The 24,209-nt window shown below is 37.1% G+C and overlaps 1 protein-coding gene across 2 annotated transcripts; it reads right to left on the reverse strand.

The window, feature by feature from the left end:
- Nucleotides 1–1,063: 1,063 nt before the first annotated feature.
- LOC132598547 (nuclear pore complex protein NUP160) lies at nt 1,064–24,209 on the reverse strand. Of its 2 annotated transcripts, none has more exons than XM_060311485.1 (27): nt 24,093–24,209; nt 22,508–22,640; nt 22,130–22,394; nt 21,816–21,876; nt 20,110–20,267; nt 19,012–19,097; nt 17,804–17,908; nt 17,595–17,692; nt 16,606–16,726; nt 12,566–12,748; nt 12,264–12,456; nt 11,573–12,144; nt 9,612–9,774; nt 8,696–8,955; nt 8,430–8,617; nt 6,739–6,815; nt 6,298–6,623; nt 6,056–6,124; nt 5,658–5,970; nt 5,422–5,550; nt 5,072–5,180; nt 4,913–4,978; nt 3,480–3,615; nt 3,286–3,393; nt 2,950–3,090; nt 1,537–1,710; nt 1,064–1,450 (listed from the first exon to the last, which is right to left on the reverse strand). In XM_060311485.1, exons 1-27 carry the CDS (start codon nt 24,101–24,103, stop codon nt 1,409–1,411), a joined length of 4,287 nt encoding a protein of 1,428 aa, XP_060167468.1. In that variant the 5' UTR covers nt 24,104–24,209; the 3' UTR covers nt 1,064–1,408. The 2 variants fall into 2 exon arrangements, with proteins under 2 accessions (XP_060167468.1, XP_060167467.1); XM_060311484.1 differs by having other exon boundaries at nt 23,927–24,205.

A 24,209-nucleotide genomic window follows, 5' to 3' on the forward strand; every position in this document is an offset into this window, starting at 1 on the left:
TCATGTTAGTAAAACGTGACCAATCAGAATTAGTAAAAATATTCCTGTTAGTCTTAAATTTTGACTGTTAAGATTTGGAATCCACAGGAGCTTAGAGGTTAGATATTTTATCTCAAACTTATTTGGTCCCACTTTGGCAGTACACTACGTCGACTTCTATAATTCTTCATGTTTGTCTTCATAGGGATCGTTAGGCCCTACCTAAAGGTCCTAACCCTTTAATGATTAAAAACTAATTACTCTGTGGGGTCGTCTACTTTCAATAGATATTAAATAGGGTAAAAAGTTGTGAAGATATTATATGGTGCAAAAAGTTGTGAAGGGAATTAAAGCTTCCGTTTAACGCACTGTCTTCATTTGACTTTGCCAAAAAAAAATAAAAAAAAATCACATAGATACGTATCATTATATTCAAGTCTCAATTTTTATTTTTATTTTTAAATTTCCAAACAAATACTAGTATTTGTGAATGCATTTTGTGTCGGGGATATACTAAGGCTAGTACGTCATTTCCTTTGCATTTGACTAAACTCTTCTAGAAGTTGAATGCACGCCACATTTAACGAACTTCCAAGCCTCGTAATCTATCCTTCAAGCATATTATTCCCTCCATGTTAAATATTTAATCTTATACATAATACAGGAAAATGAACGAGCTTGTGGAACTTTCTACTTAGAAGTACACTTCGTGTCAATTATCTTGTAAGGCAGCGTTAGATACCATTTTTAGGGTTCATTGAATTATGAATTTCTTCCTTGATTATTCAATCTACCAAGCCTTAATTCTAAACTAATCGGGGTAAACTCTTTCCTTGCTTATTTTACATAGTTCGCCAAATGCATTGAGAATCTGATAATTTAAGTCGCCACCGTAGGGGATTAATACCTAACAAATATATCAAACACTAATGCTTAATTCGTGCAAAACTTATTGGATGTTGAAACAAACCATTCGACTACATCTTCACTGTACGTTTATACACAAGGAGACAACGGGGCCGCTACTCAAAACCAGTGACTTTGCTTTGGTAGAGCTAAGTAAACTTGGAAATAAGTCATCATAGAAATTGAAGCACTTTGAACGTTACATTAAATAGTTCCAAGTTAAATTTACAAATTAAACCTGATACATTCATTGAATTAGCTATGAGAGGCTGATTAGCTGGCCCAAGTTGGAATTTACACAGCTTCCTATGTTATACAATTGCAGCAAGAATAAATCTTTTCATGTTATCCCATGTTTCTGGGAAGGGTGGGAATACAAAGCTCAAGTTTGAACAAGTACATCTCTTCTGCAGATAGAGGAGCCAAGAGAGGTCAGTAGTACTCGGAAAACATACTACTGTCTCTGATTTCTTCAAAAATTGTGTGATGACCCTTCATCCAGCATAGCCTACGCAAGCAATGACTAGGAAACAGAAGACATCACATCATCTGAATCCACGTTAAGCTGAGGATAAGAAACAAAATGGAGATAAGTTGAAGCAGTGAAAGGAGATTCAATCTCGGAAAGCTAGTTTTAAGAGTAAAGCATACTTGATGCAGATGGTTCATGAGAGCGCCCTGTAACAACTTTTTCAACTTTTCACTTTGATCAACCATGTGGCCTAATTTGATAGATTGTTGAAGTTGACACCATAATCGCTCAATCAAAGAATAGGGAAACCAAACTGCAAATGGCTTTTTACGACGAATAATATCAGCTGGTCTCTGCAGGTAATGGCAACAGATGGAGTTGTTAAGTGAAGTGGACATAGCCAAGAATAGAATTGGTTGATCTTGAAATCAATAAATAATGCATCAATAATACTAGTGGGCTAGTAGATATGTCCACAAATAAAATTTAAAAAAAAAAAAAACACTAGGTATCAAAGACTTTTGTGATGATATAAGATTCATCGGCATCACACACACCACGATTTAGGCACCGGCCACTGCAAATATGAAAATACAGCATCCATTTGTATTATCATGCTAGCCTGCCATAGCTAAATAATTGTAGCAGGAAATTATAAGATTCATCGGCATCACACACACCACGATTTAGGCACTGGCCACTGCAAATATGAAAATACAGCATCCATCTGTATTATCATGCTAGCCTGCCATAGCTAAATAATTGTAGCAGGAAAAACGTGAACAAGTATTAAATTGAAGGGGGGAAAAGGCTAGCACAAGCATGAACCTAAGAGACAGGACAGCAGAGTAAGTTATGATGTGAGATAAGTTGGGAATTGCTTAATGGAGAAGGGAACTGGCAGTGTGGGTTTTCCGTGTGAGCCAATCTATGCAGGTTGCGAATTACTGGCCCAAAGTTGACAGTTAACGTCCCCCTAACACCGTTATGATGTAGAGTCAATGTCGACCATCATACAACTCTCTAATAGTACTTAATTTCTCACATTTCTGCAGTCTGTTTGATCTATGAAGAAGCCCAGAATCCCCAAGAAATCAACCATATGAACCATTTCCCCAACACATGTTCTATTCTCATTGTACTTACAGATAGAACTTTGGATGTGTCATTTACTCAATAAAATATCAACATTAATGAGATCTACAGATCTCTACATGTTAAAGCTTCAGTTAAATTTATCCATCAACTGCATTTGATAATTGGGAAATTTTGTACACAAGAATGTGGATAGCCATCATACAGAATGGGTGTTTGAATAAAGCCCTACGATGGGAACCCTATCTTACCTCTGGCTTGTTCTACTATTCAAAAGCAGCAACCAATAGGACACAGAAGTCCTCTCAGAGAGATGATACCAGTCCAAGTGTCATCACTAAGTACAGCAAATGTCCACAAGTGCTATGGTTTTATATCGAACCTAAGCAGATCACTTAACTGAAACAGCAGCCAAAATTCCAGGAAGACAAATAATAAAAACCCTTACAGCAGCTGTTCACAGTCAAATGCTGCGTGGAATAAGGATGAGAGCTCACCAGTGATGCAAAGGATTCAATGTACTCCAGAAGCAGATTAGTCGCTTCAGTATAACGACCATAGTCAATATATAGCCGAAACAAAGAAGCAGGGTTTGACTCACTTCCCGCCATTCCTCCACCACTTTTTGCTGGCACACCCTATGTCAAAATAGAATCATCAAAATAAATATCAGACCTTGACTTTACATTGAAGAAATCTAGAAGATAAGCAACACTGTTGAAGATCGTCGCAGATCAGCAAGGAATTCTTGTGTAATTCTTTTCCATGACGCTGATTTATAACCTTGAAAATTAGGGCTTACGCCCTCACTTAAGAAATGATTTTATACTTACCTTGAACATTTGAACCAACCAAAGAGGCAACTCAATTTGAGGATCAGCAGCAAGAAGAGTATCAGCAACAACAACAGGCAATTTAGCATGAAACTTTTTGTATTTTTCCTGCATTGACATCACGGACATCAAAACTGAAAGAAGAGTTTGTTTGCTTTAAAGAGATAAAATTAGTTATGAAAGAAAGGACGGACAAGATAGAGCTCAAGTGTCTCCCAATGGCTACTGCCTGCAGATTCCTGTCCAGGTAGACCAACATTAGATGATTCATGGACAACAATCTCATCCTGTGAAGAAGTCAAAAGAAGACTGTGCATCCTCTGACCATTCCTGAGGAATATGTACCAGAAACATATTAAGAAAAACAGCTGGCACCGAGGGAATGAGAAATGATGCATATATATATATATATATATATATATATATATATATATATATAACTACTGTATATAAGGTACAACAAAAGGGCTTTTGTAGTCCTCACAAAACTTTCCCCAAAAATGTCAAATTTTTCAAATAATTGCTTCTAGCTCCTGACCTTATTTTTTAAAGTCAAATTTATTTTTTGTTCTCATGGTCTACTTTTTAAAAGTTGTCGAACATTCTGCCTTATTTACCTATTTTCTATCCGGTATCCGATACCCGCATTGGAACTCGCCTAATCCAGACTCGCGTCGCATAGGGCCCAATCGGGGGAAGCGCTCCCTATCAAGGATTTTTTTCATACACAGGCTCGAACCCGAGGCCCCTGATTAAGGGAGGAACAAACCCATTCACTGCACTTTATTTTCCTTGTTGCTTTGTTCTATTGATCTTATCTATTAACCTAAAAAATAGTCATTTCTTCGCTAGATATTCTTGCTTCTTGTTGCTCTTTGTTTTCTTCTTTTTCATTTGTTGCTTATGATAGATTTTTACATGTAAGCATTTCTTTTACTTTATATTTGTATTATGAAATTTGAGAATTTCTTAAAATTCTTTACTCATATGTAGGCATTTTTTTACTTTATATTTATACTTTAATGAGCTCCTATGTGTTTACCAAGATTAGTACAAAAATGAATTTCAAATAGTTATAAAAATTATTAAATGATGCCATATAATGTTGAAAATGAAGACAATATTATCAGTCAAGATCGGGTTATCTTTAAAATCTCTTGTTTGGTTAACTAATATTAATCTTTTAAACACAAAATGAGTTTGAAGTAGGGCGGAATTAGAGTGTCAGCTACCGATTTGATCGGATTCGGTAGTACTTTGGTTCAAATTCTGTATTTGTCTTAAAAGTTCATTAAATATATATAAATTATTAATTTAGAACTAAATAAATTAAAAAGTTAGGATTCGAAACTCAAATATTTCAAATTATGGCTCCGCATTTAGTTTGAAGTAAATAATTTCATCAAAATGAAAGTTAAGATATTAAAGGAGTGAAATGGAAGTTTTGCTTTTATATATTGAAAATATACTTATTTGAAGTTTAATTATAACCAACAGAAATTCTATTTCTTTAATTAAAATAATACTTCTTACATCTGGAGTTAAGCCCGGGCCTCGTGAAACTAGTATATATATAAAAGGTAAAGAGAAATGATCCATATAAAAGAACAGAATAAGAAAATCTTACCCAACTGATGGGGCTTTTTTTGGGCAGCATTTCATTGACATAGCTGCAAAAACTCTTTCCAGTTCCCTGAGAAACGACACGAGTGTTGCAGTTAGTCAAGAAACCTAGGAATCACGAAGGCTTACTAACTTCTGTTGAAGCTACCCCAAAACAACATACCTGTTCAAAGCTGAACCTTTCCAAAATTTAAGAATTACTGTAAAAGCCATATCATACAAGTTTGATTCAGCCAAAAGGTCAATTACATCAGTTGGGGGTGCCTCAATTCCTAAAAGAAGAGAAGCTTTTGTCAAATGAAAGGGAAACAACAAAAGAGAGATTTAATTTTGAATCTTATTGAGTTGACACATTCCATTTCATATAAACTGAGCAGATGAATGAAAATACAAGGATGTAAACGAGATCTCAAACCTAAAGCTTCAAATTTGAAAACATTGAGGTGACCACATAAACAGCAAATAAAGAACTTAGAAACAAGAGAAGGCATTCTAACTTAGCATCAAACTTACTAGCAAAAGTCCATGCAACATTTGCCAATGATAGCAAATGCTCAGCTGACGTTAGAATGAACTCATTCTCAAGTTTTTCAACATCTACATATGACCTTTGCCTTTGAGACTCAGCACCATTACCAGGAGCTGGAAAAGGAGACAACAGATGTGACATAACCAAGCAAAGAATGTCGTGAAGTTTGAAAAAGAACATGATTTTTAAGGAATCAAATAAGTCTCGCAGTATAATTTACACTGTTCTTCGATGGTTATTCTAGCCTTTTTACTTGGATACATATTAGAACAAGTTTCATCAAGTGGAGCATCAATCCAAGCATATGCAGGATGAACCAGCTGTAAAGCATTGATAGCAGCAGAAAGCCCATTCAGTCTCTCCTGCAGAATAAAGGATCGTCGTTGGGGATCTCTCATTGCACCATGGATTCTTAATTGTGCTGAATACAAGTAAATATAGCTCGCTGCTCTCCGCCAATTATGTCTCTGCATTGCAAATGCATAGAGCAACTTGAACGGGTTTGGCTTGGCTGAAACATCTGAACGCTCAGCCTACAAATTTTAAGATTTAATGTGAGCCTTGAGAAGCTGCAAGCCATGTATTTAATTACTTATAGTTCATGAAATGATTACGAACCTTCCAAGCAAGCTCTCGCTCCACTTTCTCTGACAAGCCAATAAATGGTAGCTGGCCGTCACAAAGAATCTGGATGAAAGCAAAAGTAAAAACAACTAGCATAAGTGATCAAGTAATTATTTGCAGCGTAAACGGAAAGAATGTGGTGAGGAAGACATATAGAAAGTAAGGAAGAGAATAGGTAATATAGAATGGTTATATAGGGATGCAACAGGAAAAAGAAAAGACCAAGGATACAGAACCTTCGCAGCTCCTCGCTCATATAGAACAATTATAAAACGCCTCAGACAAATGGTTTTGCTTTCCTCATCTGGATTTGAAATGATTGCACAATACGCATCATAGTAATAGTTGAGATCTAAAGTGAACTTGAAGACATTTGCCCAAAGACGTCCCTTGACAGCAGTTGCTGATTCATCAAGAACACCAGATCCAAGAGCTTCGTCAACTTGCTCAAGTGCAGCAAGAGCAAACTGGCAGGCAGCCTCCCTCATGTTATGTTGTTCAAATATTTGCATTGCCCACTGATAGTAATGAAGCTTCCAAGCAGCAGGTGAAACTTGTTGAGCTAGGATACATAACGGTATAAAGTAAGATGACTTCGTTTTATTTAAAGAATCAAAGATAATGATGAAATGAGAGCATTCTTCTAGAACTACAAGAAGATTTGGCGAAAAACATACAGAAACCAAGGTGTACCCATCCTGCTTCATTTGGCAAACTTTGCAACGCCTTGGCAGCTCCTTCCACACACGCAGCTCTGAGAGCATAAGCATAAACCAATATGTTCATAAACGAACCACTTCAAGAATTTTATTAATTGTTTTGATAAGTACAACTTAAAGAATATTTTCACAGAAGAAGTCAAGAACACGAGTGTATGCAGAAGTCATAGCAATCCAAACTGAAATAAGGCTCTAATTTTACTTTGGGTGAGCATGTCACTCTGTGTCATTTCTTTATTTTTTTAATTCTTCAACTTTTTGAATGAGAGAAGGGACAACAAAGACAAAAATTTATCACCAAGAACAGTGACCCAACAATAATAAAGGAGAGTGAAAAGTTTATGGTTAGCTATACCCAGAAGTGAATATGTTGCTCGGACTCTTCAAAAATGGTTACAGCGTGTCAGATCCTCCAAAAGTAGTACATTTTTGAAGGATCCGACACGGGCGCGGCATCAGTTTTGGAGAGTCCGAGCAACATACAGACAAGATTAGCGATATGAACAATGTCCAAGAATTCCTTTTTTTTTTTCTTCCTGAAACGAAAGTAGAGATGTGAAATAATATCATGTTAATTTCTCCAATAATTCCTTTTCTTCTAAGATTTTTCTATGCAGTTTGTTTGAGTTGTTGGCTGAAAATTTGGCATGTCAGAATACCAGACCAGACTCTAGAAGTTACGGAGAGTAAAGAGGTTCTACTGACTCTAACATCTTTCACTACAAGTACCTATGCTGCCGGCATCAAGAAGTGGACTTGAAGGTCCTTTAATTCCGTTAAAGTGTGTGACCATCTCATCAAAATCTTAAGCTGTTAGAGAGAACACACTTTTATTTACACAATTATATTCTCAACACGTCCCCTCATTTGTGGCCATGATTCTTTTTTTTTCATGGGCCTTTTTTTGATAGTGGGTGGCTTGTGAGATTCGATTCCAAGACCTCTACCTGCTCTGATACCATGTTGAAGTGTGACCATCTCATGTAAAAGCTTAAGTTGTTAGATAGAGCACACTTTTATTTACTTACTTATATTCTCAACAAATTCAAACTTATAGAAGCTAGTAGACATTGCAAACAACGACTTCTTTTTTTCCTTTTTGTCTGACAAGACCTGTGGAGGCTACTATAAAAGAGCAAAAAGCTAGATTCTTGCTGTTAAACCATATTACCCATTTCCTATCTGTTATTTTTTTTGATTATCTGTTATTTTTTTTTACTATCTGTTATTTTCTCAATCAAAATGCTCTCCAGCTGTGTTTTACAGTGATGCATCGAAGTGTCTTGAATGTCTTGTAACAATGCCATTTCTGTTAGGACATATATTTATTAACCAAATAGCACAAGCCTCAACACAGTTACTGTGAGTATCAAGAGTTACCATTGGAAATCCTGCAACCTCACTTCTGACCTATCTCACCCTCATGCCTCAACGTTCAATCTTCTATTTGGCTACTGAATTTGCTTCGCCACCACAATCCTCTTCTATTTTCAGTCACAAAAGTTTACCTTTTAATCCTCGAACACCATTTATGCCCTCCCCAGACTAAACACTAAATCTGAACTGTAGCTGTAAAAAATTTTCTTGCAAATATTCCAGTTCATAGCTTTGACTATAACAAGATAGTTCGAATTTAAACCTACACGTACCTAAAAAAGCACCGCACTGCTTCAGAAATTTTTCTCTCTTTCATTGTTCCATGCAGACCACGCTGACTTTGTGCAATAGAGCAACAACCAAGAAGATGCAACAGAGTGGACCACTCCCCACCATCGCTCTGAAGACTTTGGCAAATCTTCTCCTCGCGTGAATACGCATCCACCAAACTGAGCACATACTGGATGAATGAACAAATTGTTTCAGTAAGATCTTAATAGTGTTTTGGGTAGCGTAAAATGAAATGACGGCAACTCACCTCAACAGCATCGTATTGTCCGTGTCTAAGTAATATCAGAGCAAGGCCAATCGAATGACTGAAGAAAACAGAAGGTTCTGCTCCTGTTCTCCCCCATATTATCCAGCTAGAAAATTCTTGCACTGAATTACTTAAACTGTTGGGATCAGGAAGATGTCCAAAAGATAGCCCACTATGACCTCCAAGTAACAGAATAAAGGCCAATGTGAATTCAGATTTACCAAGTTTCTCATTCCATGATCTCCGATCAACATTTCCATCTGAAGACACAGATAAATAACATGTAAAACCATAGCACTCAATCTGGATGTGCGTAAAACGTTATCTTCAAGCCAGTTACAGATGGTGAAACTAAAAGGCATGCACACGGGGAAAAAAAAAAAGGGCAAAGCTCAAAACCTCCTTGACTTGTATCACTATTTCTCTACTTACAATAATTGTACATACTGCAGACTAATAAGCAGCAGAAGGCACCAATCTTACTCAAAATTTAGAAATTAATGAAACACGCTTTATTTATATTGTAACAATATCATAAATTTCTCTCCATTCCACACATTCATTCCGATATAAGAAGCTAATACTAAAATAATAAGAGAAGCATTCGCAATTTAGTTGCAACAACATCCCTTCCACTGAAGGTCTCCCTCTAGTTTTTGCAATGCTCCTCAAGAGGTAGCCCCCTTCCCGTAAAGTTTCTTTGTTGTAGCTTCACACAGAGTCCACTAACGAATAATATTGGCACTGCTTTTCAGTCAAATGATGGTCCTACAAATTTCCTTTATGACTGCCAAAGCCACAGAAGAGATCCTAAAAGTTTAATTGGGTCTGCTTATATACATTCTGACATGCAATAAGTTTTCAACCGACCTAAGACAGTCCTATTGATTTTCGTCACAATAGAAGTGGTACGTACCAAGCTGTAAAGACGAAAGTTGACTGCTGAAATCTTCAAGAAGAGGAGAGTCAGATGGTGTGGTACTAAAGAAATGGATGATATGCCACTCAGCAAGAACCTCTTGGATCATTGGAACTAACTCAAGTTTTACTCTTGAAACCTCATCCTCTGACATGCCAATCTGCAAGAAAAGATCATTTGAAATCCAGATAGTCGAATACAAATTGCACCATGGTCCTATTTGATATCTAAAAGCCTCCAATAGCCTCATAAGCTTATTTGTTTTAATTTAACGTTAAAGAAAGTAAGAATGTCTGTATAAACACAAAAATGACGTTAAACTGCTATCTTCTTTGCGGAAGTACCTAGAATTGGGCAAATGATCATCTAATATAGAAAATAATACATTCAGTTCATTATATTTTAAGCTACAAACACAGAAATATGGAGCTTCAAAGACCACATCTAATTCTGTCTAATTATTATTAAGACTACTGAAGGTATTTTAAAATCATTATTTCTGTTGTGAATTTCATATGTGGGTTGTATTGGTTTCTGCAAAATTAGTTCTTCCACAATTATAGTGACCAGCTGTATCTACTGTTATAAAATAAAAGATACATTAAGCTTGCACAAAAAATTGGGTTAAAACATCACAGTATACTTGTGCACATGGGCATCCCATATTTACTACTGTATGAGCTAAGAATTGAGAAATCTAATGCAATTTTTCAATACTTCTATCAGATTGAAATCGTAACAAGTGTCTAGAGGGATCTTTATTCAAAAAAATGGGGGGAAAAACAACCTATAAATTACAAATTCTTTTATAAGCCCATAAATTTCCTAAAGGTTGTCTTCCTCTTTCTAACTTCTCTCCTTTCTTTTGCTTTTCCCTCACTTTTTTGAATCTGACTTTCAAAGAAGAAAAGAATGGAGAGAAAAAGGGAGAAAGATAAGACCTTATGCTACTACCCGCAAGGGTGGCTCAGTTGGTTAAGCATGGGGCTTTCATAATGGAGGTCTCAGGTTCGAAACCCCCTGCCTCCGACAGCAGGGGATTTGCCTTCTGAGTCGAGCTCGTCGCATGGGAATTGCCTAGTGCGGGTTACCTCTCCTGTGTGGTTTGCGAGCTATTGCACAGGAGTTGGGTTTGCCCTGTGCGCACCCGAAGGGTTGCGGCTGCGGGTTCCCATGTCATCAAAAAAAAAAAAAAAAAGACCTTATGCTACTTTGGTACTAAGATTTCTCTGAGGATACACTTCAGACTTCTTTGTTTTTTTTTTTTTTTTTTATCTGTTTGCGACAACACTTCTTCTAGTACTTCTGTCCATCTACTTCTCTTGTTTTTGTTCTTCTAACTCCTTACTGTTAGTAGCCAACCTCTTCTTCTGCTACTTCTGCTTTTGGACTTCTCTTCTGCTGCTCTCTTTTACACTGTCTTGCATTATTTCCTCTTCTTCTATGCCCTCAATTACGTTTTTATTCTCGATTTTTTATCTACAGGCTGATTGTCTATATATAAAAGAATGACTAGTGCAATTGAAGCATACTATCAGTAGCAAAATTGCTAAAGCAATTGACTATGAGACTGAATAATGCAACTAATTCTTTTTCAGTGCTGATTGATTGAATACGAGGGCTTAAAAGGGGAATCTCAGTTTTCAAAAGGTTTGAGGGGATCCAGATCACTAGCTCCGAACATTTAGGCCATGGTCACTTATATGACCTTTTAATCAACTGGAGTGCAATTTTAAAACAAAGAATTATTCTGAAATATACTTCACAAGGATATCTGCAACTTACTCACTACACAAACAGCAGTAGCCAAAGTTGAAATAACAATCGGGAAGATGTGTTAGCATTCAAGAAATGGCATCGCAACAGTAGTTCAGTTTGGTGTTTCAATATCTAAATTTACTACAAAACCAAGACTACAAAGCCAATTATGGACATTGATGATGTAAAGTAACACGCACCTGACTGCTACTGTTAACCATGTAGCTTAGAAGCAAATGCACGTCCAATGCAGATTCAAACATCACTTTAGCAACCTGAGAAGTTGCATGCACTGTAAGGGCAGTGCTGACTGTGAAGAGTCCATCAGAATCCAAGTTATGTTCATATTTTCGAGGCACGAGAAATTTCAAGTAGCTCTCAATAACATGCAAAACTCTCCCCCATCTGGTAGCTCTATTGCGCAAGTTGTGCAGGGATAAAAACATATCTACTGAGAATTTTCTGAGTCTTTTGTGGTAGGAAATTTCCTTATCCAATGCTACATCAGTTCCAAGTTCGGATACATGGAAAGCTTCCATTGATGAGCTATATCCACTTTCTAAATTTTTCAGCAACCGAGGAATAACTTCTTCAGATGATAAATTTGGTGTTCTAAGAAGAGACTCATAAAATATGGCAGGAGCAGCTTTGCTCAACTGTTGACTGAGATTACCAACACACTGCAGTATGTCCAAAAGAATTTCCCGTTCAAGATCACTATCAGAGGAGTCAAACCTAGAGCATACTATATTTCCATGTTCTTCTGAAGATCCTGAGAGCGTAAAAATTAAAAAGCAATTGAATAAGGAAAATTTCAATGACTGTACAAGAGTGAGACAACTCAAGTAAGAAAATTAGAACTCACAAAAAAAAAAAAAAAGTTTTACGCACCAAAAACAAGAAGCTCTATGTCCTCCAGACTACGACACATGGAGACTGAGCTTTTTCTAATTACACCCACAGCTTCTGTGGCTGAATCAATAAGCAAACCACACGCTACATTTGTTCTGCACCAATTATTGAAATAGCAGGTACAAAAGGTTTTCCAGCTCTGAAGTACTGAAATTGGACTATCAGCTCCCACCTTGAAAAAGGAAAAAAAAAGTACTGAATAATCCTGAAATTCATATAATATGAGAGACCTGGAAATATCAATAGTAGCACTCCACGAATCCACATGCAGGTGAAAATACCTCGTGTTGAATGACTGACAGAATTTCATTTTTCAGTCCGTCCACAGTCAGAGAGTCAAATTCGGAATCGTTTAAGTGCTTGCTAAAATCTCGTAATGTTACCCGAAGAACATTTCTATGATAGACACCCGGAAGGAGCAACCTACGTAAGAAAACAGAAGATACAAACGGAGAAATCTGATCCTGCAGTAATCACAGAAAGTGGCGATTAACTCCTTTGGTAATATTCTGAGAAGAATATACCTCACCAAAAGTTCATATAATATATAAAATAAAGACAAGTTTTTGCGCGCGTGACAAAGAACCCAAAAAGATTATTTAAGCAATGTATATTTCATACACTTCAAGTGATTGACCCAACATAATAATGTGGCCTATGTCATCTAAGCTAGAAGCTTTAGAAGTTTGTTAGGGCTACACATCCCATCTCATGAGAAGTCACTTCCACTCCACTCAGCATTTTTCAAACTCCTCCAGTGGTTTCTACTTGATAATCATGTACATAAAGGAAAAAGAAAAAGAAAAGAAGTAGCAATATGATTCCCAAAGTACCCATTGTAGGACCTCAATCTAGAAGACAATGTCCAATTACATGCACTACTGGAATATCAAAAGGAGTATGCCACGCTACCAACTATACTACTTATTCTTAAAGACAGTATATTCTCACCTTTGAACGACATGATTAAGTATTCATGGAATTTAGAATGTGACTAGCAAATTCTTCCCAATTCTCTGATAACCTCTTCACCAAGGATGAATAGTGCAATGATACCATCAGCTGTAACATAAATGATAGGCATTTCCGAGAACTACAGCTAAGTATACTTTTAGGTAAATGTTTAGATAGGCTCAAAATGCAAGAGGCTATAGATCACGAACTAGTCAGTCATTTTATTTACACTCATCCATAAGCTAATTATTGTAATACTGATCAACTGAGTTATCTGTTGAAATCTAAAGCAAGAGAACTTCTCGATCAAGAAAAACGATGCCTGATTGTTTTTCTAGTCAGTTTCACTTCAAGAATTTACTAATCTGGAGCAAAAAGTAGCCCAAGCTAAAAAATACTCGAGTGGCAAACGTAGAATTATAGATTTTCAACAAGCTTTGGCTTAGCACTTAATATTTATTTTTTTCCTGGGGACTTGGGGTAGTTTTGACAAAGTTGGGAAGCTTTGGTGACTGGTTTACCAGCAAAACAAGTACACCTATTATTTTGAGATAGTCGTGACGTTCACTTGCAGATAGGTTACATTTCCACAGAAACTTCTTTTTATTAATTGTAGTGTCAGGGCCACTTTGTGCCCACCTTGACTATCCACCAGATATCTGCTAGCTCCAACAAGCACAGGTACCGGGTAGGTCTGCCCACCAAGCTTAAGCACAGAGAAAGAAATCACCAAGTGTCTTTTTGGACCCACTGGAATTTGAACCCTAGTCTCCAAGATTAGCACTCACTTCATTAACCACTAGAACACACCCCCTTGGGTGCCAATGAGGAATATATCATAAGCTACAACAGAAGAAATTTGGGAACGGTATGCTTCTGCAAGAAACAACAACAACCCAGTGAAATCCCACATGGGATCTGGGGAGGGTAGAGTGTACGCAAACCTTACTCCTACCAAGGTAGGACGGCTGTTTCCGAAAGACCCTCGGCTCAATAAAAGCATGAAAAGAGGTCAGATAAGGCTAAGAAATTCAAAGCGGTATGGAAATGCAAATAACGAAAGCGACACAGATAAAATAGGATAATCAAAGTACAGGGAATAACAGATAATAGCAGAAATCAGAGCAGAAGAAATTATACTGCGACAATGCGACTACTAATACGGAAGGATATCGAGACTATTTACTAGCCTTCTACCCTAATTTGGGTCCTCCAAACCCTCCTATCTAAGGTCATGTCTTCGGTAAACTGTAACTGCGCCATGTCCTGTCTAATCACCTCTCCCCAGTACTTCTTCGACCTACCCCTACCTCTTCTGAAACCATCCATGGCCAACCTCTCACACCTCCACACTGGGGCATCTGTGTCTCTCCTCTTCACATGCCCAAACCATCTCAGTCTCGCTTCCCGCATCTTGTCTTCCACCGAGGCCACTCCCACCTTGTCCCGAATAGCCTCATTCCTAATCCTGTCACACTCCTGGTGTACCTACACATCCATCTCAACATTCTCATCTCGGCAACTTTCATCTTTTGAACGTGAGAGATCTTAACTGGCCAACACCCCGCCCCATAAAACATAGTCGGTCTAACCACCACTTTGTAAAACTTGCCCTTAAGTTGTGGTGGCACCTTCTTGTCACATAGCACTCCGGAAGCAAGCCTCCATTTCATCCACCCTGCCCCAATACGATGTGTGACATCATCGTCAATCTCCCCGTTGCCTTGCATGATAGACCCAAGATACCTGAAACTACTTTTCTTCTGGATGGCTCTTCCAAAATTCCCCAGGGATCTCGTCAGGTCCGGTCGCTCTTCCTCTGCGCATGCTACGAACAGCACCCTTAACCTCCTCAACCTTAATACTCCTGCAATACCCAAAATCGTGACGCCTACCTGTATGTTCCAAATCTCCCAACACAATGTCTCTGTGTTCACTTATGCAAGAAAGTGAAACCAAAATCCCAATTTCTTGAACTACAATCAACTTACGACATAATTTCCATCATTAGCAGAGAAGGCTGACAACTTACAAGTACTTTTTAGATTCAAGACCTTTGCTAACTGCCACTGCAAGTTTCTCCTTTGAAAAAACTGCCAATGCTTCACTCTGATTCTTCATCCTATATTATTCATCAACTTCTTTCTGTTTGTTTGTGATCCGCTTGCTTTGTACTATAACACTTATATAATAAGCATTTTATTTATAACATCGGTAATAAGCTATCTAGATCACTCATTTGTACATGTTTAGTTTAGGGATAAAAAGGGCTCTCATCTTTGCAAAAAGTGTAGGGAAGCAATTTAAGTGAAATATCATTTATGATATAGAGCCCATTTGGATTAGCTGAATAAAAGTAGCTTTTAAGCACTTGGGTTTATTTTTTACTACTGTCTAACCCTCTTCAGTTCTTAGTGGCTAAGTGCGAGCCTCTTCAGTTGTTACATTTTGCCCTATCAGAGGTTAGAATATACAAAGAGTCTAGTGGCTATGTCTGACCCTCTTCAATTCTTAGTGCATAACGGGTAGTATAACAAGAAATAAGTGGGAAAGCAGTGAATAACGACAGAACAAAGAACCTATATTATCATGGCCAAAGGGTGATTAACATAACATGTAAAATTAAAAAAAACTAGCCAAAAAGAGAAAAAAAAACAGAAACTACTGGGGGTTGTTTTTTAAACTTCTTTTACGCACCTTTTGTTTTTTCCAAACACTCAAATAAACTAAAAAGAGCTTAAAACCTGGTTTGGCAGGCTTAAAAGCCAATCCAAACACCCTCGTAATCTTTTACTCAATCAATTATGCAAGAACAAACGGACCTCAGCATGAAAGTAGCAGTTTAATAGCACCTCAGGTGAATCTTCAGGTTATACGCAATGTTAAATTGAGGCAGCTTACCCATTTGACTCATAAAAAGTAGCATCCCAATCGCGCAAAAGTAAAGCTAATTGACTCATTAATACTCAACCAATACCAGCAAGCTGGTTAGCAGCTGCAGAACTGTCAACCGGTTTCACAAGTACCCTCTCCCCCTGACCCGCACAGCATAAAATTAAACAAAAATGTAAACAAAATAACAATCAAAAACTCGAAGATAAGAAGGGGTAAACAAGAGGAAATCAGCTAACTAGCCATAATTTTCATGCTTAATCCGACACATCAATAACATTCATTGGTGAAATCAAGATACTGCATAACTTTTAAAGTTGTGTTGGAATGTTTATACAGAATAAAATTTAGCTCCAGTAGAAGTTTTACCAACTAGGGGCGGAAAAGGCAAATGACTATGAAAACAAATGGAACATATCAACATGGCAAGACAACAATAAATAGAAAGATACTAAAAGAGCATGTATTAGAGCACCTTTGGAGATGACAAAACTGTGTGAGAAAGCCAAAGTAGATCATCTGAAGAATTTTCAGAGCCTTGAAACAGCTGCTCAGCAACAAATGCATCCTGTAAAGTATAGCAATAAGCTAATTCCCTGAAAATAAATATCACCATTAGTTGCCCTCAAGACAAGAAGCAAGCAGAGTATGTAAATCTAAGCAAAGAAAAAATACAACACTGTAGTTAACATGTGCAGACAAACTGCCAAAACCATTGAACGCAGCAGAAAATGTCAACGGACCAGTATCTATCTTTATTTATTTATTTTTGACGGTCAACCAGTATGTATTAATTTTTTATTTGAGAAGGTAACATATTGTATATATTTATATAAAAGCACCTGAGGTTGTGCTGAAACCATATTTACAAGTGAAAAGAAGAAAAACCAGTATGTATCTTTATTAACACCAAAGAAACTATGAACGCATAGAAGATGACAATCCTAAGCGAAAAGTGGAAAACTTCGAAAGACATTCACAGGATGATCAGAATACAACAACTGCAAGAAAATAAAAAACATCACTTCAGCAACTGATCCTTCTCCTTCTAACAACAGCTCCTCTCAAAAAGAAATATTCGGCCTTTTAAGCAAAATACTGAGCACTCTTTGTACATACAATCTAAATAAATGGTGAGATAGACACAAAATCAAGACAAGGCTGACCACCATTTCTTCCTAAGGAATCTATAAAACTGCTCAACTGATAACAATCTCTTCACCTACTTAAGAAAAGAAATAAATAATTTTTTTATTAAGATAAATAATTTTATTAAAATTGTGAAAAGCTCCTGTATACAAGAAATATATTGAAAGTAGAGAATCTACATCAGAACATCTCTGCAAAAGACGCCCAATCATCTACCAATCAAAATATATAATGAGACCATGTTAAGAAAGTTATAATATGCTCTTTCATACCAGGCATTGGGAAACTTACTCTCCCAAGAAAAGGAAAACTTACTCTTTCCCATCCTGACAAAACAACCCCTTCATGACCAATCCATTTTCTCTGAGTATCCACAACTTGTTTGGAGTAAGTTTTACATCAATGACGTCACCCTGAGGTTACCCCCACAACAGTAAGCAAAGATATTCCTTAAATAATGAATATTGAGATTAATCAAGATACATAAAGCAAGCTGCTCTTTAACCCCAAAAAAAACTGTTTACCTCTTCCAACAAGATGCTTTTTGTTGAAGGATCCAGTAACAAGTTAATTCTGTCCCCAGTACTGAAATAAAGGCTATATAAAGAGATCACCGCTGTGCCAACTTCCTTAAATAACCAAAGAAACAAGTAGAAGTCAAAGCTAAGGTATAGGCATATTAAAGGGCAGAAAGTGAAATTCCAACAGTAGGGCACATGGCAAGTCAATCAACACTACCGTGGGCCATATTGAACAATCTGCATTCAAAACATCCAATTTGAAAAGCTAAAAAGACAAGGGAAACACCGAAGAACTTACAGGAAACAAGAATCAGTCCCAGCTATGATAAGCAAGTACAGACCTAATAAGTTGTTGGGCTGGTCAATAGATTTAGGACGTTATAAATGATGAGAATGCAAGAGAAATCAGCTGGAACATGGGAATTCCATTTATAGGTGGTGAGAGCCACCTCTAGGCTCTAGCCCATGTGATCCATCTAAATCCTCTAGCCAAGACCAATTAAATTCCTTTAGAAACCCTTACACAACTAATGAGAACAAGTAGCATTTCTAACACCCTGCTTTTGTGATTCGTAAACAAGTCACAATGCTCGCCACCATAGAGGCAGTGACGCCAAATCTTTAAAGCAAATACCACATGTAACCCAGTTTTAAGGTTTACACGTGGACTTGATTTTTCTTCTGGTGCTTCCTTTTTGCTTTATTTTACTATTATTTTGATTTTTGTCTGTGAGTATGGAGCGAGGAGGCTCAGCGAGTTGGAGGAGAGAGATTAGGCTCAACGAGCTAATGAGTTGGCCCGGAGAAATACTAGTGGCTAGATGGGTTGAATAGAGAAGGAGAAAAAAGCACAGAGTAGCTCCATGGATTGTCTTCATGTTTTACTTGCCAAAGAAAAGCACATATCTGATGTAAGTTGCAGGTTATTGCAGAATCATACGTGCCATGAAAATCACCAAATAAAGAAATGACAAGCACAAGGAAAAATGCAAGTCTAAGACAGCTCCTAATTTGAGTAACTCTTTGCACTGTATTTTCCGGTCATAACTACACAACTATGCAGAATAGGGAAAAGGTTTTCAGGGTAACAAGCAGTACTCCAACTGATATAAAATAAAGTACAAAGAAAAATGAGGGATTTCATATTATCTTATCAAAAAAAAAATGAGGGATTTGCAAAAAGCACGTAAATAAAATAAGGAAGGACTTACCGAATCATCTTTTTGTAGTACCGCCAGAGGAATTGCATCAGCATTGTTGTGGTCATTTCCCACCCATATCTTTGCAAAAGTTGATCCTAAATGCAAAATGAAATAAAGAAGTTATCATATAAAGCTTATCTTTTATTGACATGAAATAATAAAAAATAGACTGTGCCAACTAAGTATGAAACAGTACGATGTTCACAATTTGAAAAGAACCTTATCCTTTAAACAGCTTCCGGTATCTCTCCCTCCAAATTCTCCACATTACATCACAGAAATCTAAAGACCCAACTTCTAATCACTATGGCTTCTCTTGGATGTCAATAAAGTAGTTAGAAAATATATTTCTCGGGAAATTTGCAGCAAAATCAAGGAAAGGGAAAACTAATTTTCTAGCATGTGCTCTTCGAAGGGAAATGAAGGTCAAAGTAAGAAAAAACACCTCCCTTCAAGAACACTGAAATTTGTGCAAGGCTTGGTTGGGAATGAAGTCTTCTAGTGGGAAGGTTTTGGTACTTCTCCCATAGCGCTATCTTGCTTAAGAAACACAAAAAAGGAGCAAAGTTAACTTTCCTACACTTCCTTTTTCCTTTCTTTGCTGCAAAATATACCTACAGGAGTATTGCAACCAGTAGATCAAGGTTTTGGCACTTCTCCCATAGCTATCTTGCTTAAGAAACACAAAAAAGGAGCAAAGTAAACTTTCCTACACTTCCTTTTTCCTTTCTTTGCTGGAAAATATACCTACAGGAGTATTGCAACCAGTAGATCATCGGTGCATTTATTATTAAACCTCACAAAAAGATGTCCACAAATTAACAGTATTTTTTAAAAAGTCATCTACAAAATAAAACCCTATCTGTTGAGTATATACAGTAAAATTTTCTTATTAAATGTAGTCCATGACATGTCTTCCCATAGATTGACACCGCGGATAGGACGTGAGACACAATCCCTCCCCTCCCCGCTCCAAGGAGAGCAAAAGTGGTGCTGAATTGAAGACAGACAAATCCAAATTCTTAAGCAAGAACTTGTGCACAAAAGCAACTGAATAATCAGTTCAAGCAGAAAAATAATGGAAATACAAAATAAGAAGCAAATTGCCTGCTGATGGTGAACCACTTAACGAATGACTGAAAATTCTGGAACAGTTTGAAAGGTCCCACACACGTAAGCTCCCATCAGAGTGAAGCACAAATAGAAGCTTTTTCTGGTGGAATTCCGATATTACTAGATCCTGCACTGCAGCAATTGACCTTCCCCTGAAAATCAGAGACAGGGTAAAAGGGGGGGAAAAACAGAATGCATAACAAAATATTTGGTCTCATTTCTATTTGTTAGGGGGGTAATGGGCATCAAAAGCTGTTTTTCAAGAAAGCCATTAGTTTCGGTATGTAAATTATAAAGCATCAAAATATTGATTTACAGCATCTGTTGCAACACACCTGCAGACATTTTAGTTCCTCTCTAATTTTCTCTCATATATTGCTCCAACACTACTTTTTGCACAATATACAGGGTGGAGGACTGATTACTTTAAAAATAGGGTTATTTAATTGACTTTTTTTAAAACAAATAGGGTTATTTAATTAATTAAACTAAAGAATTGGAGTTATGGTATCTAACTTCACTAATTGAATACTAAGCCCTATATAGTTTGAGTGAAAATGGCAGTAGGGTCATGCTACCTATGATTTAATTGTGTAAGTAGTTCATATAGTTGATTTTATGCTAAGTTAAGAGCTGTTTAGGTTAAATATTGATTGGAAGTTAAAAGAAAATTATGTATATACAGTTGTTTTGCAGTTACAAGCCAAAACCAGAAACTTCAGTTGAGGTTGCAGCGTTCAAAGACCTCAGGTGTTGCACAACTTCCAGCAAGCGGCTGCAGACTCAACAGGCAGAAGGCTGGCACTGCAGTACCAGGTCCTTGAAGCTGCAGCGCCACTTCATCGACACAGCTAGTTATGCTATCTTTGGTACCAGACTGCAAACAACAGTGAGAATCTTCATCTACAACTTAGACAACCCAACCCGCAACTCCATTGCCTACGTCACATGGTCTACTGTTGGGCCATGGGATCTCGACTCCTGTACCTTTGACCACATCTTAATAACAAATACATTTTAATGTCCTTAACTATCCTGCAGTCTTTTCAATTGTCACCTTAGCTTATACAACACTGCATTTAAAACAATAGGTGAAACTCTCCTCCTTCACTATCTTTAACTTCAATTCTTTTGGAGGTAGATGTCTATATATCTGTTTGTACACTAATCAAAAACCTCAATTGTTCCTTTTTAACAAAAAAACCTCAATTGTTCTGTAACTTCATAGTTGATGCTATTTTTGTGTAAGACAAAAATGCAAGGTAGATAATTGAAATACTTGAAGTCTTGAATATCTTGAGTTGTCTACTCAGATACATAAGGGTTGTTGTATCATTTCTACTTCAAGATTTCTACTCATTTCATTACTTTTGTTGATGACTATTCTTTCTTATGAAAATAGAACTCAATTATTTTCTATCTCTCAAGCCATGAATTTTAAAGATGCACACCAAACTGGAAATAATTCAGACAGGTTGAATTCTGGAATGCCATTATCAGAAACTAAGGCGAGCTAGCCAAAATCTCACATCAAACAGATTGAACTCAGACGAAAGGATATAAACAGTTGTATCCTTTGCATATCTTAGAAACTCTGAGAACAATCGCAAGGATAATATCTGTAAACATGCAAAAGAAAGAAGACAGAACCCAGTTTCATAACTAGTTTTCCATTGGTAACTACATTTGATAGTAAATACCTTGACAAAACGCCCCACAAACGACCAAGACCAGCATCATCACGCAGTTCCTGCACAAAGCCTATCAACTTACAAAGTGTCAGCATGAAGAGGAGAAAAGAGAGACCAAAGCACAAGTGCAACAAGATTGCAAATAGTAAAACATCTAGATGCCGCTCTTATGCAAAAGTAACGGCAGTAACAAGACAAAAGAATCCATATTTCAAAACATAAAGTACAGCCCTCAAGATGCAAAAGTTCCAGACACTTACCAAAAAAACATCCAAAAAGCATAAAATACAAAGTTGAAAGAAAATTTTACAAGGATTTGAAACCTGGAGCTCGTTGGTCAAGGATGCCAAGCTGGAAGCATCCAACCGATCCATCACTTCTTCCAACTACCATCAATTCTGCTATTCCTGCCACTGCTGTTGTTGCTCCTTGATGAGGATGAGTCAGAGCGTTGAACTCAAAAAAGTCATCAGATTGCAAATGGGAGCTAGATACATAATTGGAGATGTTTTCAAGTTTAATAAGGTAGGCAACCCCAGACACTGTCATGGCATGAAGCAAATATGGTTTGACAGAAGAAAATGCCATCTACAAGAACCAAGAGTGCATTAACAATTGTTAATGATCCATGAAAATCTTTGTCAACTATGAAAGATAACAAGAAAAATTAATCAGCATAAAGCCGGCACAAAATGGCATACTTCATTTTTGCAGATCATTGCAAATGGAAAAAGTGCTTCTGGGAATATAATTTGCAATCCCGTTTTTGGGAACTCCTTATGACCACAGAACTCAATTATTTCCAGCACATTTGGCTGACTTCTGCAAATTTTCCTGTAGCAGTTATAGTTAGTATGTGAAGAAGAATACCAGGGTAATCAATATGCTACACCAAACACATCAAGGAAGAAAGCATGTAAAATAACAACCTGAAGAGATGGAAATGTAAGAAGAATAAGATGAGATGCTGTTAACTCCTACTACAAAAGCAGGCAAAGCCCAAGTACAACGTGTTCTTACCAACATCTTTACCAGCCCTTTCGACACACGAAAGAGAAAGATATTTATTTGTGGGGTTGCCACGAGTAGGCGGCTGATCCTATAGAAGCTCCATTTTTATTTTTTTATAACACTATTAAGAATCTAAATTTTAATCTTCTTAACACAAGGAACTAAAGAACATCCCCCACCCAAGAAAATCCTCTCTATCATTTCGGACAAAGCCCACTGCCTATCAGGCTGGGCTCAAAATACACCGGACTTTATTCTCACAACCAATTGGATCATACAAATATTTTCTTTGTTCAAGAACGATATAAACAGCAATAACAACATACCCAGTATAATCCCACAAGTGGGCTCTAGCGAGGGTAGACTGTAGAGTGTACGCAGACCTTACGCCTACCTTGGAAGGTAGAGAGGCTGTTTCCGGTAGGGCCTCGGCACAAGGACAAGCAATTCAAAGCAGTACGAAAAAAAAAATAACAAGAACGATATAAAACAGAAGTACCAAAATTTCATAATTGAGTTCCAATTACAAATATGAAGAAACTTCTTTGAATAAAGTAACCATCCAAGAAATTCAAAATCCCTTGTCTTTTTAAAACCATACACAACCCACTTCACTAGACACTCAGAACGGCACAATACATGTGAATTGCATAGATCACTCTTCTTCTAACACCAGATACACTTCATATTTTAAACCCACACTCAGAAAGGGTACACTTATTTCCACAAGAACTACATACACTACTATAGAAAATTAAATATGCAATCAATTATTCCAATCCAGAGTCAAGAGGCTACACTTGTATTAACATGGTCAAGTCTATCATTACCCATCAAGGCCAGGCTGAAAATACACCGAACTTTATTCACGCGGATTCATTGTTCAAGAAAGACGCAAAAACAGAAGTACCAAGATTTCATAATTAAGTTCCAATTACAGTAGGAAGAAACTTGTTGAATAATCAAAAACAAGAAAGACAGTTTCATCATTCAAGAAAGATTGCACAGATCAGTTTTCTTCTAATCATAAACCCCAGTGATAAACTATTTTCTCAAGAAGTAGATAAACTAGTTAAAGAAAAAGAAAGACAATCAATTATGTATGTTACCAAGTGAAATAGGAGGGAGGGTTGCCAATAATGGAGCAAGAACCCACGTCTCTTGTTAAATGGGTCGACCCGGTTGGAGAAGAAGAAGAAGAAGAAGAAGAAGAAGAAGGGAGCGTGAGTTGAACAAACTTGAGGGAATCGCTGCCAGTAATGGGAACTTCCATACCTGCTAGACATGACCTACTTTCCATTCTTCTTGCCAATAAATGGGTATTTTTGAGATAGTAAGTGAAGAGAGTGTTCGGGGGTTTTAGTGAAGCGCCGGAGGAGGGAAAATTGGGCC

Source organism: Lycium barbarum, chromosome 6 (genome assembly GCF_019175385.1).
Source record: "Lycium barbarum isolate Lr01 chromosome 6, ASM1917538v2, whole genome shotgun sequence".
Taxonomy (NCBI): domain Eukaryota; kingdom Viridiplantae; phylum Streptophyta; class Magnoliopsida; order Solanales; family Solanaceae; genus Lycium; species Lycium barbarum.

Bases quoted from the DNA above. Each gene is read 5' to 3' on its own strand.
- LOC132598547 (XM_060311484.1), bottom strand. From the start codon at position 24,117: ATGGAAAGTAGGTCATGTCTAGCAGGTATGGAAGTTCCCATTACTGGC. The intron at 22,395-22,507 runs GTATGCCATTTT...TGGTTCTTGTAG, and splicing joins CAATGATCTGCAAAAATGAA to ATGGCATTTTCTTCTGTCAA. The intron at 6,125-6,297 runs GTTCTGTATCCT...GCTTTCATCCAG, and splicing joins ATGAGCGAGGAGCTGCGAAG to ATTCTTTGTGACGGCCAGCT.